This window comes from Nematolebias whitei, chromosome 1, assembly GCF_014905685.2.
Source record: "Nematolebias whitei isolate Nwh7 chromosome 1, NemWhi1, whole genome shotgun sequence".
NCBI classification, from domain to species: domain Eukaryota; kingdom Metazoa; phylum Chordata; class Actinopteri; order Cyprinodontiformes; family Rivulidae; genus Nematolebias; species Nematolebias whitei.
Window position 1 is genome coordinate 88,712,634 of NC_056498.1, and position 18,561 is coordinate 88,731,194.

Sequence of the window (18,561 nt, forward strand, 5' to 3'; positions counted from 1 at the left end):
ATATATATATATATATATATATATATATATATATATATATTTTTTTTGTTTGTTTGTTTGTTTTGTTTTTGTTTGTTTTTGTTTGTTTGTTTGTTTTTTGTTATAGTTACGCCTCAACAAATGTCCAAAAGTAAAAAGGTTTCAGTAAAAATCCTTCCATCTGCACAGTATCCGATACCAGTGGAAGTAATCATCCCCAAAAAAAAAGAAATTTACATCCAGAAAAAGAAGAAAAGAAGAATTAAAGTTTTCAAAAGTCATATCTCAGAATGAATGTATGCATGCAGCCATCTTGAGCAGCGCAATTCTAGAATTTTAGATGTGGTCCATCTGGGGAGTCGAACCGGCAACCTTCCGATCACAGGCCACGTGTTTGAGAAGCTGCCCTGTGTGGATTGCATCCTGAAGCTTTGCGCTGATGTTTTCCTGGTTAGTGTCAAACATGACTACATTAACTCTCACACCCTCTAAATGCTACTTATCACCGGGAGGGGGGTGGTTGGGGTGGGGATCTGGGGGTCCTCCCCCTGAAAATTTTTAATAAAGTAGATTCGATTTCCTGCATTTTGGTTTATTTTACAGGTTGTTAAACACCTATGTTTTCCTACATTTGTAAACATTGCCTTTGTCAAGCTCCCTCACACACCCCCTTTCTTGACAAAACCGTCCAGTAAGTCGGGCTCAGTCTCGAGACTGACTCTATCCCTGCTCGTTGTTGTCCAACCCCACAAGTGAAACTTCCAGGCACCTGACCTGCTACTGTTTGTGGGCTCCGGCCTGCATACGACTGCCTGCTCAGCACTTCACTCTTTTAGGGGTGGATAGGGGTGGATTTCTTTAAGGGTAAATGTGGAAATGCTTCACTTGAAGAGGCAGATTGTATGCTGTGGTTAAAATTAGTGTTTACGTAATTATTTTCAGTTACAGCATAAGTTTTATTCGTTCAAGGCAGACATATTTGTTCAGAACTTTATTATTAGTAAGCCTGAGAGTTACCAGATCCAAGCTGGATCCAAGCAAACAGTTACCAGAAGCACCCTGTCAAAATAAGAGAGTACCCGGATTCTGTTTCAGCAGGATCCAGCTCAAATTTAGCACTGGGCTTTGATATTGGACAACTTGTCTTTGGACAAGTGCAGCCAGTGCACTACAAATAATTGAATTACAGCATGTCTCAGACAGATTGAGGATGAGTAAATGTTCTTAATAATCTAAAAAAGTTAAATCTGGTCCTCTGGACATTCATATAAACAAAACAACAAAAAAATGTAGAAACGTTTCGTCTCTCATCCGAAAGACTTCTTCAGTCTGAGGTGCTGTATTCAGCTCAGTCTCTTAAATAGCACCTTCTCAGAGTGGATCAACCAGTTTTGCTGCTGACAACCAAAACCAGCTGCTCACATGGTCAAGAAGGACCATCAGCCTAACAATGGATCATTAGCACACTGATGGCTGTTTACTATTCACAGAGGGCTGAGTGATACTAGCAATCACAGCAGTGTAAGAGGGGGACAGTTAAACCCAGAGGCCTCCACCCCTGTTTACAGTGCCTTGCGAAAGTATTCGGCCCCCTTGAACTTTTCAACCTTTTGCCACATTTCAGGCTTCAAACATAAAGAAATAAAATTTAAATTTTTTGTGAAGAATCAACAACAAGTGGGACACAATCGTGAAGTGGAATGAAATTTATTGGATGTGTCAAACTTTTTTAACAAATAAAAAACTGAAAAGTGGGGCGTGCAATATTATTCGGCCCCCTTGCGTTAATACTTTGTAGCGCCGCCTTTTGCTGCAGTTCCAGCTGCAAGTCTCTTGGGGTTTGTCTCTATCAGTTTTGCACACGGAGGAACTGAAATTCTTGCCCATTCTTCCTGCAAAACAGCTCGAGCTCAGTGAGGTTGGATGGAGAGCGTTTGTGAACAGCTGTCTTCAGCTCTTTCCACAGATTCTCGATTGGATTCAGGTCTGGACTTTGACTTGGTCATTCCAACACCTGGATACGTTTATTTGTGAACCATTCCATTGTAGATTTGGTTTATGTTTTGGATCATTGTCTTGTTGGAAGATAAATCTCCGTCCCAGTCTCAGGTCTCTTGCAGACTCAAACAGGTTTTCTTCCAGAATGGTCCTGTATTTGGCCCCATCCATCTTCCCATCAATTCTGACCATCTTCCCTGTCCCTGCTGATGAAAACAGGCCCAAACCATAATGCTGCCACCACCATGTTTGACAGTGGGGATGGTGTGTTCAGGGTGATGAGCTGAGTTGCTTTTACGCCAAACATATCGTTTTGCATTGTGGCCAAACAGTTGGATTTTGGTTTCATGTGAGCAGAGCACCTTCTTCCACATGTTTTGTGTGTCTCCCAGGTGCTTGTTGCAAACTTTAAACAACACTTTTTATGGACATCTTTGAGAAATGGCTTTCTTCTTGCCACTCTTCCATAAAGGCCAGATTTGTGCAGTGTACGACTGATTGTTGTCCTATGGACAGACTCTCCCACCTCAGCTGCAGATCTCTGCAGTTCATCCAGAGTGATCATGGGCCTCTTGGCTGCATCTCTGATCAGTCTTCTCCTTGTTCGAGATGAAAGTTTAGAGGGACGGCCAGTCTTGGTAGATTTGCAGTGGTCTGATACTCCTTCCATTTCAATATGATTGCTTGCACAGTGCTCCTTGGGATGTTTAAAGCTTGGGAAATCTTTTTGTATCCAAATCCGGCTTTAAATTTCTCCACAACAGTATCTCGGACCTGCCTGGTCTGTTCCTTGGTCTTCATGATGCTCTCTGCACTTTGAACAGAACCCCGAGACTATCACAGAGCAGGTGCATTTATACGGAGACTTGATTACACACAGGTGGATTCTATTTATCATCATCAGTCATTTGGGACAACATTGGATAATTCATAGATCCTCACTGAACTTCTGGAGTGAGTTTGCTGCACTGAAAGTAAAGGGGCCCAATAATATTGCACGCCCCACTTTTCAGTTGTTTATTTGTTAAAAAAGTTTGACACATCCAGTAAATTTCATTCTACTTCATGATTGTGTCCCACTTGTTGACTCTTCACAAAAAAATAAAATTTTATATCTTTATGTTTGTAGCCTGAAATGTGGCAAAAGGTTGAAAAGTTCAAGGGGGCCGAATACTTTCGCAAGGCACTGTAATGATGGACGATTTCTTTTCACAAAGATGGCCTCCTTTACTCCTCTCTCAAACCATCGTTCCTCTCTATCCAGGTTGTGAACATCTTCATCCCTGAAAGAGTGACCGCTGGCCTGGAGATGTGTGTAGACCGCAGAGTCCTGGTCTGGTAATGTTGCTCTTCTGTGCTGGTCCATCCTTATGGCCAGAGGCTGTTTAGTTTTTTTTGAGAGAACCAGATTTAACTTTTTTTTAGATTTTTCTACCTGGATTATTGAGCATGCATCAGGATGTTCTTAATAATCCTTCTCCAGATGGGTCTGATATGGATTCCTCCAAGTCTGTTTCCTATTTCAGTTTAAGGGAGTCCAAACTGGACTCATGGTATGAACTGAGCAGTGTATAAATCTTGCCAAGGACTCACTTGGGCCCCACTCCAAAATCTTAGCCACAAAATGTTTAGAGGGGTACAATGGAAAACAATCAGTTAGATCTCACAAAATGACTCAGCTGCAGATATCTGAAAAACTGTGACTTGTGGATATTAAACTTCTGTACCAGCTGCTCAAAAGAGACAAATCTACCATCAACACAGAGACCACACAGTGAATGCACTCCCCTCAAGACCCAGGTTTCAAAAGTTGTATCATCTACTGAGGGAGTAAACATATGAGTATTTGACACAAGTGCCAAAAACAGTAATTCTGCAGAGTTAAATACACTCCTGAACTGATTCCAAATCTTTACTGCCCAGATCACACTTGGGTTAGAAGTGGGTTGATATTATTTAAAGGGCAGCCAAAAGCAGAGTAATGCAGAGGAGGAGCTGGATCTAACTGAGGCCCTTTCCAAGGCCACCCAACTGGGAGGTGTATTCTTATCCAACCAGAACAGAAGAGCTCTGATATTAGCTGCCCAGTATGCATAACGTTAGGAAGCCACATATGCCTCCAAGTCTGTGGGGCAGGTGTAAGACCCTCTTGGCATACCATGGATGATTTTTATTCCAAATACCAACACTTATATCTGATTTTTCAACCAGTTTTCAACTAGTTTGACATGACTGTCAGCAAGGAAGAGGGCCGGCAATAGAGGCAGGGGCATACCAAAGAGACCATCTTAGCACCAACAAAACTGGTTTGTTCCACTTTGGATTAAGCTGTTGGGGGAAGAATCAGTTTTGTTGTGTGTTTCCTTGACTGATGAAGCCTTCCGGATCAAAGGCAAAACATTTCAGCACAAAAAAAGAAACTGTCCAGATGACCTGACTGAAAAATGTTGGACTGATATCTGATTGTTCAGATTGGTAAAGAATCTAAAAAAGTTCAATCTGGTCCTCTGGACATTCAAAAAAAACCAAAACAAAGCAAAACAACAAAAAATGTAGAAACGTTTCGTCTCTCGTCCGAGAGACTTCTTCAGTCTGAGGTGCTGTATTCAGCTCAGTCTCTTAAATAGCACCTTCTCAGAGTGGATCAACCAGTTTTGCTGCTGACAACCAAAACCAGCTGATCACATGCTCAAGAAGGACCATCAGCCTAACAATGGATCGTTAGCACACTGATGGCTGTGTACTATTCACAGAGGGCTGAGTGATACTAGCAATCACAGCATTGGAAGAGGGGGACAGTTGAACACGTAGGCCTCCACCCCTGTTTAATGATGGACGATTTCTTTTCACAAAGATGGCCTCCTTTACTCCTCTCTCAAACCATCGCTCCTCTCTATCCAGGATGTGCACATCTTCATCCCTGAGTGACCGCTGGCCTGGAGATGACTTTTTTAGATTTTTCTACCTGGATTATTGAGCATGCATCAGGATATTGGTAAAGAATGATTTAGTAAGGAAAACTGGCAGCTTTTGAAACGGGTATAGAAACTTAGGTTTTAGTTTATTCTGATCCCTAGAGTGTGAGGCAGGGATTGCCATCTAGCAACGTCCTGCTTAAGGTTCGCCATGAGAGGTAGATAATTAGTTGTATAGAAGTTCTTATGATCTCGAGTTACAAATCCAAATTCAGTTCAATTCAATATATACCGGTATAGACACCTGTCCATTGTCAGACATGAAACAACATGCTCAACTGTTCATGTAAAGACATGATAAAATAGTTTGTTCAAATATGATTCAAATCTCAACCTCAAAGACAAATGAAACCATTACATCATCGTTTATTCAACAAAAACAAAAGTAAATGGAAAATGTGTGTGTGGAAACGAGGTCAATGTGTAACTCTAGTCTTGCTCCTAGCAGCCAGGTGCTGCTGATCAAATGTATTTATTAACGGATCATCAGTGTGAAGCAAGAGTTGTTTTTTGGCAGTTTGGAGCATAAGTGCATTAAAATGTCAGAGAAAAGAGACATTGGAGAAGCAACAGTTGCTGTCCACCAGTCTGGGAAGGTTAAAAGTCTTTATTAACTATTTCGGTGATAAAAGATCAAACAGTCATGGCTCTCAAACTCTGGTACAAGTACTAGCTGTGGTACTCAGGATCCCTCTACTAGTGATACTTGGAAGAAATTCTGGTATCAGCTGTTCACAAGATGAATAGGTTATAAATATAAAAGGCAGATGAATAGTTTAATCAAATTATAATTCTGACTTCAAATTGCAGTAATTCAAAAGTAAATATATGGACACCATTTTAAGAAACCCAGTGGAAACTGCTGTGAACTGTGCCAGTGACGTCTGAAACAGGGAATTTGACTCGTCATCTTAAATCTGTATTTAGTTGAGAACAAAAGTCAGGACTGTAGTGTGTGGTGTTCTGTGCAACACCTGGGACCATTACATCTTACTTTGATCAGAGGCTAGACCATGTGTCAGACATGAATACAGGCGTGAAAGCATGTTCTACTGTTTGAATGTATATTTATTTCAGGCGTCATACTTGTGATGAAAGTTTGAGAACCACAGACGGAACCAAACCGCATCATAATAAATCAGCTCATGATCCCAAACAGCAGCAAATCTACAAGATGACCAAATAAAATGAACCTCAACCTAGATAAAATGCTGCGGTGGGACTTTAAGGAGCTGCACACAAACTAATGTCTGCAAACTGCCACGTGATGCAAAGTTGTGGTTTAAAATTTCCACAATCATGTGAGAGCATAATTATCTCCGGGTACTCCGGTTTCCTCCCACAGACCAAAAACATGCATGTTAGGCTGATTGGTGGCTCTAAATTGTCCCTAGGTGTGAGTGAGAGAGTGAATGGTTGTTTGTCTCTATGTGTCCCTGTGATGGACTTGCGACCCGTCCAGGGTGTCCCCCGCCCCTCGCACAGTGATTGCTGGACATGGGCACCAGCGACCCCCGTGACCCAAAATGGAATAAACAGGTAAAGAAAATGGATGGATGGATGGATGGATGGATGTGAGAGCATAAATGATTTGCTTTAAACACTTGCATTTTTAAAGAGCTATAAAAATAAAGCTGAGCTGAATTAATGTTCTTTTGGTAAATTTGTCTATCCATCTGTTTAATTTACCGGCTTGACTCTGTTCAGGGTCACAGGGAGCTGGTTCCCGTCTCCAGGGGTCATTGGGTGAAAGACGAGGTACACCTTGGACATGTCCTTACTAAATCCTAATAAGCACTTACAAATCCCCAAAGAAATAGAAACTACTGTAAATCTGTGAACTTCAAACCACAGCAGTTTCCTTCCTATTCAACCTTGAGTAGATTTTGTAGGAAATTGCTGCAAGTCCACACATGCTCCAGTCTGGTGTTTGATTTACTCATACTGCAGTTCTGGTCCATGAGTTGGCTGAAAACTGAAGTTTCAAACCAAAACTAGCAGCAAGTGACAAAAATCTAAATGTATTTGTCAGTGAACGTGAAGAGAATTCTTTATAAAACTACTACAATCAGAAGAGAAATACGACAGATAAGACACATAAGGGAGTCTGAGAAGTCCAGCATCTTTGCTCTGAGTCTCCATCATGAACTGGTGGACCACAACTGCCGGACAGCTGGAAAAACAAGTCCAGTCTGTTGATGAAAGCGGGTCCTGCTCTGTCCTGTGGAGCTGAAGTCCCACATGGAAGCTCTGTTTTATTCCAGCTCCACCAGTAGATCTCCCTCTCCCACGGTTTCTCCGGGCTTACAGTGGACACTCTTGACCTGGAGGAAGAGGACACACACACAGATTTAAACTTTTATAAGTTAATTAGTAATCCTCTGTGGAAAACTCGATAAAGACCTCAGCTTTATTGGGAAAACAATCTTCATAAATTCTTTCTATTTTATTGCCTTTCGACCTGGAATTTATATGCATTTTTAATTTTATTGTAAGTAATAAATCTACAAAAATACCCCTGATTAATGGAGTTAAATGGGGAACAAAACTGGTATTAATCATTTTAACAAATGCCGCAAGTCTCTTCAGGTATGTCTTCATGTTCTTGGTCCATCTGGTCTCTGGAGTTTTTTTCCCCCATTCTTCATGACCAAACTGCTCCAGATCCTTAATGTTGGACAGGTGCTGCTGGAGTCCAGCAATCTTTAATACAAACGATTCTCAATTGGACTGAGGTCTGGACTTTAACTGGATCATTCCAGGGCACATCTGGTTCTCCTTAAACCACTCGAGGGTTTCTTCAGCGGTGCGTTTAGAGTCATCGTCCTGCTGGAAGGTGAACTTTGTTCCAGCTTCAAATCTTTGAAGGACTCAAACAGGTTTCTCTAAAATATTCCTCTACATTTTGCTTCATCTGCCTTGTTCAACCTGGACAGGTTTCCCTGCCTCTGCTGATGAGAAGCATCCCCTCAGCATGATGCTGCCACCACCACGTTTCACAGTAGGGATGGTCAGTTTTAGTTTCAGTTTTAGTCTCATCTGACCACAGCATCTTTGTCCACATTTGGGGAGTCTCCAGCAAATATCAAATAGTCTGCCTTATTTTTATTCTTTTTTTTGTCTTACCACTCTTCCATGAAACCTAACTGTTGGTTTTAGTGTTTCTTCCACCTCAGCAGAAGAGGTGAAACCATTAGTCCCAGTAAATAAGAAATTACATTTTTCCTCTTGTTACCTTTGCTTGTTTGACAGCCGTTAAACTGTTCTGCATCTTCATGGCTTCAATCACACAGATCTCCTGACCTTCTGCAACCTACAAGGACAAGAGGGCATCAGTTCAATGGCTTAAGAGTTCAACTGAAATAATCTGACTGACCATGTCCTGGATGTCTGAGAATCTACACAACACTACGATAACTGACTGGACGTGCTTTTACTCGTCTCTACACTGAAATATATTTCTGAGCTGGTAATCTTACACAGATTATAGGCTTGCTCTTTTATTTGAGAACATGTAACAGATAACGTGGGAGTAATTACAGTAGTAATGACTACAGGCTAGTAGGATGTTCTTCACCTAGAAATGTGCTGTAATCATCGATGTTGGGATATTTTACCGTATCTCCAGGCTTTACAGACACAGCCACAACCGTCCCTGGCATGGGAGAACGCAGGATGCTGCTGGTGTCCTCTGCAACTTTCTCCGGCATGTAGGAGTTCAACTCTGAAGCCAACTTGGATAAAATACGAACCTTAAACTACAGAAAACAAAAAATAAGAAAAACACATAGATGTATAATATTTATATATAAATACACATATATAAACTTGTCCCAGTACATCTGTGATTCAAATTTTGGACATATAAACTAAAGGTAAAGCTGTATTTAAAAGTATTTTGCTTTGGTTTTATATTTATAATCTTTATTTGTTATTTTTCTCTCCCTGTACATATTTTTAAACTTCTTGTTTGAAATAAATAAATCAAATGTTTTCACCCTCAGGCTCTGTTAAATACTGCAGCTTTGCTTTCTGTCCACAAGCGAATGAAGGTTACTGAGATCAAAAATAAAACAAACGTGTTTTTGGTGCACTATGTGGACTCGAGTCTAATTTGTGCATGTTCACCATCATCAAGCTAGAATCGTTTTGAGAAAATATTAAACCAGATTAAAATTGCTCTTCTGCTATCTTTAAAAATATTAGTGTGGATGTTCTCACCACCTAGTGGTGTGGCGTGGGCATTTCAGCATTATGAAATATAAACTGGAAAAACACTGTGTTAAAAAAATATCATGACAGCTTTAGTGCCTTAAAAGTAGAAGGAAACAAACAGGCGATACAAAGCTAGAGAGCTGGTACAATGTTTATCTGTGCTGCTGGTCCAAACAGGTAAAATGAGGTAGAAGTCACCTACGGGTTTCAAACTACCTCTAAAAACCAGTTTCACTGTTGAAAGAAGTTCAGTCATTATCACGATGAGGTACCAGGAAAAATAAAATAAAATATTGTCAAATTGATAAATAATATCTTGTATATAATGCACATGCCATATTTGTCGCCATATAAATTGCACCTTTTTGCATGAATTTGCAAGTCCTGTGATTTATACAGCGAAGCGATGTATTCATGTTTTTTTTTTCTCCTCCAATATTTATAACCCAATTTTTGACTGAGATCTGACGGTTTCATTCATTCTGACATGGAAAATATTGAACACTACCATTTTCAGCCACTAGAGGGAACTCGACTAATATGGCAAGCCAAGAGTCTCTAATAGGTAAAGGTGGCTATTAATGAGACACTTGGCTTGCCATACCAAGCCAGCTTCAACTTGCTCTGTAACTCCTGAAGCAAATGTCAAATCAGCTTCATTTCTCTGCGCCGCCCAGGAGAAATGCAGCTGATTTGACCAGTAAAGTGCATTTATTAAGGAAAAGTTCAGAGACACACCTTTGCTATAATTTCGAGCAAACAAATAATCATTTTTAAATGTTAATCTTGTTTCTTTCTTGTTAAAGCTCTCCCGTGCACGCTCCCCCGGCCACCATTTGGCAGCCAACTGATTTTTGGCACAACACCGGCGACACGTTTCCGGGTTGTCAGCGGTGACGCATAATAGATACGACTTATACGGTGAAGCAACGTATTTGTTTTTTCCACTTTTTAGACATATTTGGACTGATGTGACTTATACGTGGGAGGGACATGTACGGCGGAAAGTACGGTAATTGTGTCTAGTTGTTAGAATGGTTTTAAAAACATACATTTATATTTCTAAACTCGGTAAATCAGAGAATATTTTCTGTTCCTGATTTGTGAGCCGGCTCGTGCACCCATGTTCACTGTCAGTAATAAGATCTCCAGTAAACTGCATAATGCCTGAGTGTAAACATCCAGACTTACCAATGTACCCATGTACTGGAGAACAATCAGGCCTGAGGCCTCTCTGGACAGACACTAAACAAAAAGACAAAATGTTTTTAGAAACAGTTTCATTTTGATCCAGTCGGATCTTTGTAAATAAAGAAATATGTCTGATCAAGAACCTGCATGTCTTACCTGAAGCATCCTCTGTGTGCCATTGATAGTTAGTGCATGCAGAGGGGACGCCAGGTTCCACTGTCCACTCACCTCAACCGTCTCTCCATCCACCCCCACCTGCAGACACAAACATATTCCATCCCATAATGTCTAAACTACTGATAGCTAATTCTGTTTCAACTTCTACAGCAGACTGCTTTAACTTTGAGCTATTTTAGTTTCATTCAAAACCAAAGATTGGATAAAAATGTGTGGATATTTCCACAAAAACTAATTAATATTAAACAGAAAGAAGAGGAAGGTTTTAGCTCCAACATTATTATAGGTTTTATAAACCACCACTTTCAATGTTTCACTTTAGTCTTTGGTCATAAACATCACAGCATTAAAACCAAAAATAACTAAATCAGAATAAACTTTATTGTCATTGCACAGTTAGGTACAGTGAAAATACGTTCTGTACAGCCATCTGAAGGGTAGACGGAAGTGTACCGAAGCTGCAGATTCCATGAAGCGCTGCTCTTATCACTTAGATAAGAAGAGGGGAAGAGAACATGAGGAGAGACGATATTTAAAAAAAGATCTCTCTTTTTTTACTGGATTGAAATGTTTTCAGATTAAATAATTCAAATGTATTGTTTACATGGGCACAATCTGTTCATGACGAGCGTTTACATGCAGCTGGCTTTGTTCTGAACAGAAGTACTGACATGAGCAGAGTGATAAACTCGCCTTAAAAAAAACGTAGAAGAAGAAGTTCTACCTCCAAGATGAACGTAAACAAACCTGAGCGCCCAAAATGGACCCGCGACAGGTTTTAATGACGGTGGAGATGTTACTGCACTCCCTGACTGAGCTACAGGTGATACAGATCATTTTGAGCTCTTTCAGAGTTTCTAGTAGAAATGATGTCGCTCACCGACCAGTTTTACTTCCTCGACATGCTAATATTATTAGCATTAGCCAGGCAGAAATGGCAAAGTCACACATGCGCAGTCAGGTCAGTTTTTCACCATCAGATAAAAATGAACAGATCGATTGTTTACATGTGTACCGTTCGGGTTATGAATCTGCGTAAACCACCCGTTTCGTTCTGATCACAAATTATTTCGGATCACGCTGAATAAACAAATAATAACCCGAACAGGGTGTTTACATGACGCGTTTTTATTCCGAACGGCCGTTTGAGCCCATTATTTATGTCCATGTAAACATAGCTAATAATAAGTGTCCACAGATGTTCTCAGGTGTGGAGGAGTGGAGTTTCTTAATTTATGTATCCACCAGGAGCATTTTTTTTCGTTTCATTTACCCTTTATTTATACAGGTAGTCTCAATGAGTCACATGAACTCATTTTCAAGAGAGACCTGTTTAGGGAGCAGATGGTGGGGGTTAATGGCCTTGCTCAGGGGCCCAGAGTGGGGCAAATGAGGGTAGAGGCTGGTGTGGGTGTTTCACCTTTTTCACCCACATTTTGATGTTGACGGTACTGGGAGTTGAACCTGCAACTTTCCGATCACAGGCCCATCTTCTAACCTCTGCACCACCACTCCCCCAGGAGCAATCTGAGCTAAGTTGGCCTATCCAAGGCCAGCGGGGAGGCCAGAGTCAGAAAAATAATCGCTTTGGACAGGCTGACTCTACTGATTTCATGTCTGCCTTCAATTCTGCTGGTTCACTCAATGGTGAATCCAAACAGTCAGATTTGTGGACATTCCACCGGTCCGTCCTTGTCAGCCTTCTCCAAGGTCGATTCCTTCATGCCGGCGAGTCCTAGGAGCTGCTAGTGGTCCAGGATTCTCAAAAATCACGTTCAGCTTATGGTTCAGTTTGCAAAACATATGAGTCTGAGCGCTCGAAGCACAGATTAATCTGTCACATAAGGCAGGCAGCTTTACGATTGCCGAAACTGCTGCAGACATCTTCCCAATTAGTCGATATCCCAGGTATCCTCCGATTCCAAAAAGCAGAAACCCTGTTATCATAAATCCAATTATGTACGCGTCTTCTATGTCCTCAACAGACAATACAGACAGACACATCATCTTCCACACACTCCAGGAATCCATGACATATCCAGCTGCATGTGTCCCTTCGGGGCATGAGGGTTCTCCTGCACCCTGTCTCCTTGTTGATAAAATTTTATCAATTGAGTTGAGAGACCAGCTGACCAGATCCATAATAATTTATGATTCGGAAGATGTGTATGAGCGGCTCTGATACACAGGACAAAGAGTAAAAGCAGGAGGACCGCAGGAGGGGGAAGAAAAGCATCCGTCATCGTCGAGGGCAAGTCAGGAAAAAAGTACTTTTATATGAAATAATTTTCTACAAGAAAATGAATATGCATGAATAAATCTTATAGCTTACAGCATTCACCACTTGCTCCTGTCAAGGGCGGACACTTTCCCCCTCCTCTCCCTCCTCCTCTTTGTTTTTACTCTGTCCTGTCTGTGAAACAGCTTCAGAGCCTCTCTCTACATATCTTCCGAACCGTAAATTTTTGCTATGGATCTGGTCAGTTGGTCTCAACGTAATTGATAAAATTTTCTCGATGAGAACAAGCAACAAGGATGCATATATATATATATATATATATATATATAAAATTTGGTTTATGATAACTGGCTTCCTGCTTTTTGGATTCAGCTGGTTCCTGGTCGATCAACAAACAAGGAAGTCGTCTGCAGCAAATTTGGCCCTGGTCAGACTGCCTGCCTCTGTCCACTTAATTTGGATGTTTGGGATTCGAGAGGACCAGCAAAGACTCAAGGCAGACATGAATCAGTAAAGTTCTGCCTGTTCCCAAAACAATTGCTGCTTATATGAATTTGGCTCCCTGGCTGGCCTTGACTGGTCACATTATCTCAATTTGCCTGGAGGCCATGTAAATCGATGCTCTGCCTCCTCTCTTCCCCTTCCATCGAGGAAGTCTGCGGACCTATCAGAGGGACCTGGCTGACTAAACCCTGTGTCATCATTTCAGGGTTCTCGGGTTCTCTCTGGAGCTGTTCCAGGTTGACCTCGGCACATGAGCGTTTACAGATCTCACCAGAGGGAACTGACTGATTGTACCATTCTTATCAGAACTCCTGCAGTGCCTCTGGAGTGTCCTTGGACACGCTCACTGCTCTTGTCATCTCCCCTCCCCTGCAGAATATCTGTCACTATGTACGGGGTGTTTTTTTTCAATATCACGGTCTTTCTCCTCGGTCAAGGAGAAGAAGTTTGAAAGGATTTTTTTGTCTCCAAATCCTAGACATGTGTCACTTTCATTACTTTTTGTCCGTCTAAACAGGTCTCACTTGTAAATGAGTCTTTGAGGCTCAGTGTGATTTATCGGTTTAAATAAAGGTTGAATCAAAACAAAAAAAAAGCTTGTGCAAAGCAACAATAGACTTTGCACTTCATAAAAATAAATAAAAAGATTGAGGACGTAAAGTAAAACTCACAGTATAAATGTTTCCTGCTTTGGTAATGTCTATGTCATGGCGTCCCTCGCCCAGCTCCACACACAGCTGCCAGCGGCTGCTTTCCACAGGAGCTGGAGACAGCCTGAAACACAGCTTCATGTTTATCAGCAGCAGCTAAACACCACAGCTGCTGGTCCTGCTGCAAATCACCTTACAGACGATTAGTTCAAGGAAATTACTGCAGAAAACACTGTTCAATGAGAACCACACCTCTGAAGAAGATGATTAATAATAATAATAATAATAATAATAATAATGAGGAGGAGGAGGAGGAGGAGGAGGAGTAGTTAGCAATTAGTGTCTTGCTCAAGGACACCACAACATTTGGGCATGGCGGTGAGTTGAACTTGTGACATTCTGGTCCCAAGCCAGCTGCCCTCCCTCTACACCACAGCCACCCCTAGCTCAACACTGCCTCACTGAGTGGGCATCTTTACCTCAGGTTGCCCAGGAGCTTCTGTGAACGGAGCTGTGAGGTGATGTGGAGTGCAGCTGCTGAGGCCAGCAGCTCCCTGCGACCGTCTGCGTCCAGCTGGTGACCTTTGAAGCCGTCAGGGTAAACCTCAGGCAGGAAGCTGGTGTTGATGTCACCAGAGATAAATCGAGGATGGGTGATGATTTCCCTCAGAAGTGGAATATTGTGGGTTACACCTGAGAAGGAGAAGCCCGACCTGTGTTAGAGAGAGAAAACTGTCTGCAGGAGCTTCTCTTTCATTTCTGCTCTTCTACCTCTGATCACATAATTATCCAGAGCATCCTCCATCCTGGCAAGAGCTTCAGCTCGTGTAGCTCCATAGGTAACCAACTACAAACACAAACTAGATCAAATTACTGTAGAACGACAGAATTTTAAATGTAGAAATCCGTTTTCTTTCTATTACCAAATGTAAATTAAATTAGATTTTGCTCACCTTGGAGATCATGGGATCGTAGTAGATGCTGATGTCACTTCCTTCTTCAATGCCACTGTCCACACGCACCTGACAGAGTGTGGAGCAGACCAGTCAAGGTTCATGTTGGAAAAACACAATTTACTGGGAAAAAAAGGCCCGAGGACCAGAAAAGGCCCTACGAGCTGTCTCAAGCTGCCCCCCGACATAATGATACAAAGAGAAAATAACTAGAAATGAATAAAAACCAGGACAACCAAAATAACTTGAGCAAAGTGAACACAAGGTTTATCAGTTCACAAATGAGAGAGCTTAACCAGAAAACAGGCTGAAGCATTCCTTAAAGCTTTGAAGCTACAAATATAGACAAAGAATTACATGATGAAAAAAGACAAGTTGTTGCTCATTTTTAAATCCAGAGTTGATGTCTGAATTATCTTTCACGTCACGCTCTGTTGACAAATGATGGCGTTGAAGCCATTTTGGTCAAATCTTGAAAAAAGTTATGGACAATCTGGTGCAGTCTCCTAATGTGTTCAAAATTCAAAATTCATCTCAGGTACAACCCAACACCATGTAAAATGTGGCCTGGCTGTTGTCAAGGGAACCTGGGTAAATATTACAGATGGCTAACTGATGTTAAACTAATGCATGTGAGTTTGAGTTGCTTTGTGTGCCTGCAGGCTTCTCTCTGAGGAGCACGGAGCCTGCAGACCTGGTGAACTCCAAGGCCTTCTGAAAGCTGACCGAGGTCATCAGTGTCTGTCTGACAATTTTTATAAAAGCACTTCTTTATACTGTCCGTAGCAGATTCTCACTCACAAGGCTAAAGGCATGTAACTTTTGTACACCTGTAAAAAATTCCCGTGACTGTCTACCCTTGCAAATAAAGACCAGTTTAAAAATCTTCTCGTGTCCTCAGAGTGGCTTATTTGAGTAAAAAGATGATGAAAGGATAGTTTCCTCTCCACATCGAGAGGAGTCAGCTGAGAGTGGCATGTAGTTAGGACGCCTCCCTGGTGAGGTGTTCCTGACACGTCCCACCAGGAGGAGAGCCAGAGGAAGACCCAGGACATGCTGGAGGGACTATGTTTCTCGGCTGGCCTGGGAACGCCTTGAGATTTCCCCAGAGGAGCTGGTCTAAGTGGCTGGGGAGAGAGAAGTCTGGGCCTCCCTGCTTAGGCTGCCCCGTGACCCGACCCCCGGACAAGCAGAAGAAAATGGATGGATGGATGAAAGGATAGTTATTTTATCCAACAGTTGTAGATCTCTAGTATTTGTTAAATTTGACTGAGTTCTTACTCTTTGTGTGTCCTTCAAGTCTGATCAGCTGTGAAGGTGATCTTGAATTGTGTTGACACCAAAAGATGTTGTCCAATGCATAGCACCCAGAACATAAGCTGAGGATAACTCAATAACCAATATTTTCACCATACCAAAATTTAGTTCAATATTTAAAAATTGGACAATATTTTATAAATATAAGTGCTATGTCTTGTCATCATTGTATGTTTTCATACAAAGACGAAATTAGTTCTCTGCATTTAACCCATCACACCAGTGATACACCCAGGTGGAGCAGTGGGCAGCACCCGGGGAGCAGTCAGGGATTGGGTGTCTTGTTCAGGGACATCACAGCAGGTGGGCATGGCGACAAGTCGAACCGTGACTTTCTGATCCCAGGCCGGCTGCCCTACCTCTACACTGTCTCGGCCCCATACAGTAATCATGAGTAATAATATGAATTCAAACAAGCTCAAGACAAAAACAACTGGACTTTATTTGTAACAGAAGACGTTTCACTTCTCATCTGAGGAGCTTTCTCAATTCAAAGAACAGGGAGAGTGGGGTTCAAGCTACAAAGCTGAGGGAAGATAGATAACTTTATAACTAGCTTTATAACTTGAACCCCACACTCTCTGTTCTTTGAAATGAGAAAGCTCCTCAGATGAGAAACGAAACGTCTTCGGTTACAAATAAAATCCAGTTGTTTTTGTCTTGAATTTTTTTGAATTTACCATGTCCTGGATGACTGAGGATCTTTTAATAAAGTTGTCTGGATGTGTTATCTTGAATCAAACTGACTCCATTAGTTGCACATTAATAATTACTTTCTGAGTATTTCTGTCTAGTAGTTCATGAGGTATTTTGCTAACAGGCAGACAAGCATATACACACACAGCAAAACCATTATTGCCCACTTTTTGCTTTTTGGGTGATTAAAAAAATAAAAATCAGCTCTAAAAAGAAACATTTGACATATCTGCCTGGAAGAATTTCCATACAAAGCATTAAACAATGTACAAAAATGCAACAAAGCTTTATTTTATTGTGCACAATCTTTTCTTTGTCTATTTTGCAGATAACATGCAGGTAGCACACTTTGCTCAAGTTTCACTTTATTTATGGCCTTTTTGATCTTACCAAGTCAAAATGACCTTCTGGAGAAAACAAAATATTGCCCACCTGAGCACTAGTCTTTTCAATCAAGTCCATTCCACAGAGAGATAACTAAATTTGAAAAACCAGCACAAATCAAACGATGAAACATGATGAGAGATGATCACAAGCTTCCCTGAAAGATTAATGAGATGATCTAAAAGCATGTTACACCAGCCTTTTGCCTTCCCAAGTAACAGAAAGACTTTAAAGACTTTTTTCTCTCTGGATATTTATCTGAGAGACCCCCCGCCCCCCACCCACCCACCTCCACACCCACACACTTACATTGTTGAGGTCTAGTGGCTCATGGTATTGAGACAATCGTCCAATGGAGGGAAGGCCAAAAGACTTGTAAGGATCCTAGCAAGACAAACAGCAAAACACAAAAATGACCAGAGACGCTTTGTTTATTAATCCCAGAACAGTAGTCTTAGCAGAACATCTTAATGGTTTAAAATCTTTTCTACTTAGTAGATGCACTAGTTTAGTCAAATCCATACATTAACAGCTCTTTTCTGATGTTAAGACAGAGCTGAGCTGGTGTTTCTAGTTATAAAACATAGTTACAGTGCCTCAAAACTTGCTACAAGATGCTAATATATTATCATTATTGATGGAGAGATTATTTTGAAAAAGTTGATTCACAGAAGATAAACCTTCAGATTCAAGTTGTACATTTAATACCTGACAGAATCTGATCTGGTCTGACTTTCAAAAACATGAAAGCAACAAAAATGAAATTATAAATTGGAGATATTGGAAACTGTGTGGGGGATAGTTGTATCAAAAGGTGGACGTAAATTTGAAGTAATTTAATTAGTTTGAAGCTAATGAGATCAGCTGTAAACTAATGGAAACTCATTCTTCATCAGTGCTCCAGACTTTAATCCAACACTGATCAACAAGAGAGAAGCATCTGCCTCTGAAATAAAACAGAAGAATGACGAGTACTCTTCTAAATACTGTTACGGTAAATGGTGAATGGACTGTACCTTTAGCACCTTTCTATCTTATTGAGATACTCAAAGCTCTTTACAATCTGTGTCCTCATTTACCCATTCATACAGCACTCTCTACTATATTTTTACAAAGAATAATCTGAGCTTTATCACATTCATACATCGATAGGACACACATCGATGGCAATGAGGGGTTTGGTGTCTTGCCCAGGGACACTTCAGCATGTGACTGCTGGTGGAATCAAACCCCCAACTCTTGCATTGGAGAATGACTGCTCTAACCACTCAGCCACAGCCGCC

At 41.2% G+C, this 18,561-nt stretch overlaps 1 protein-coding gene across 1 annotated transcript in view; it reads right to left on the bottom strand.

Annotated features, from left to right (window-relative positions):
• Window positions 1-6,998: 6,998 nt before the first annotated feature.
• pcca (propionyl-CoA carboxylase subunit alpha) overlaps window positions 6,999-18,561 on the bottom strand; it is a 37,177-nt gene continuing 25,614 nt past the window's right edge. Inside the window, exons 14-23 of the mRNA XM_037688213.1 lie at window positions 17,588-17,662; window positions 14,882-14,950; window positions 14,700-14,775; window positions 14,408-14,621; window positions 13,950-14,052; window positions 10,515-10,613; window positions 10,359-10,412; window positions 8,570-8,710; window positions 8,188-8,265; window positions 6,999-7,276 (exon numbers count right to left, since the gene is read on the bottom strand). Coding sequence (XP_037544141.1) covers window positions 7,208-7,276; window positions 8,188-8,265; window positions 8,570-8,710; window positions 10,359-10,412; window positions 10,515-10,613; window positions 13,950-14,052; window positions 14,408-14,621; window positions 14,700-14,775; window positions 14,882-14,950; window positions 17,588-17,662 — 978 coding nt within the window. The 3' untranslated portion in view covers window positions 6,999-7,207. The remainder of the gene's footprint in view (window positions 7,277-8,187; window positions 8,266-8,569; window positions 8,711-10,358; window positions 10,413-10,514; window positions 10,614-13,949; window positions 14,053-14,407; window positions 14,622-14,699; window positions 14,776-14,881; window positions 14,951-17,587; window positions 17,663-18,561) is intronic.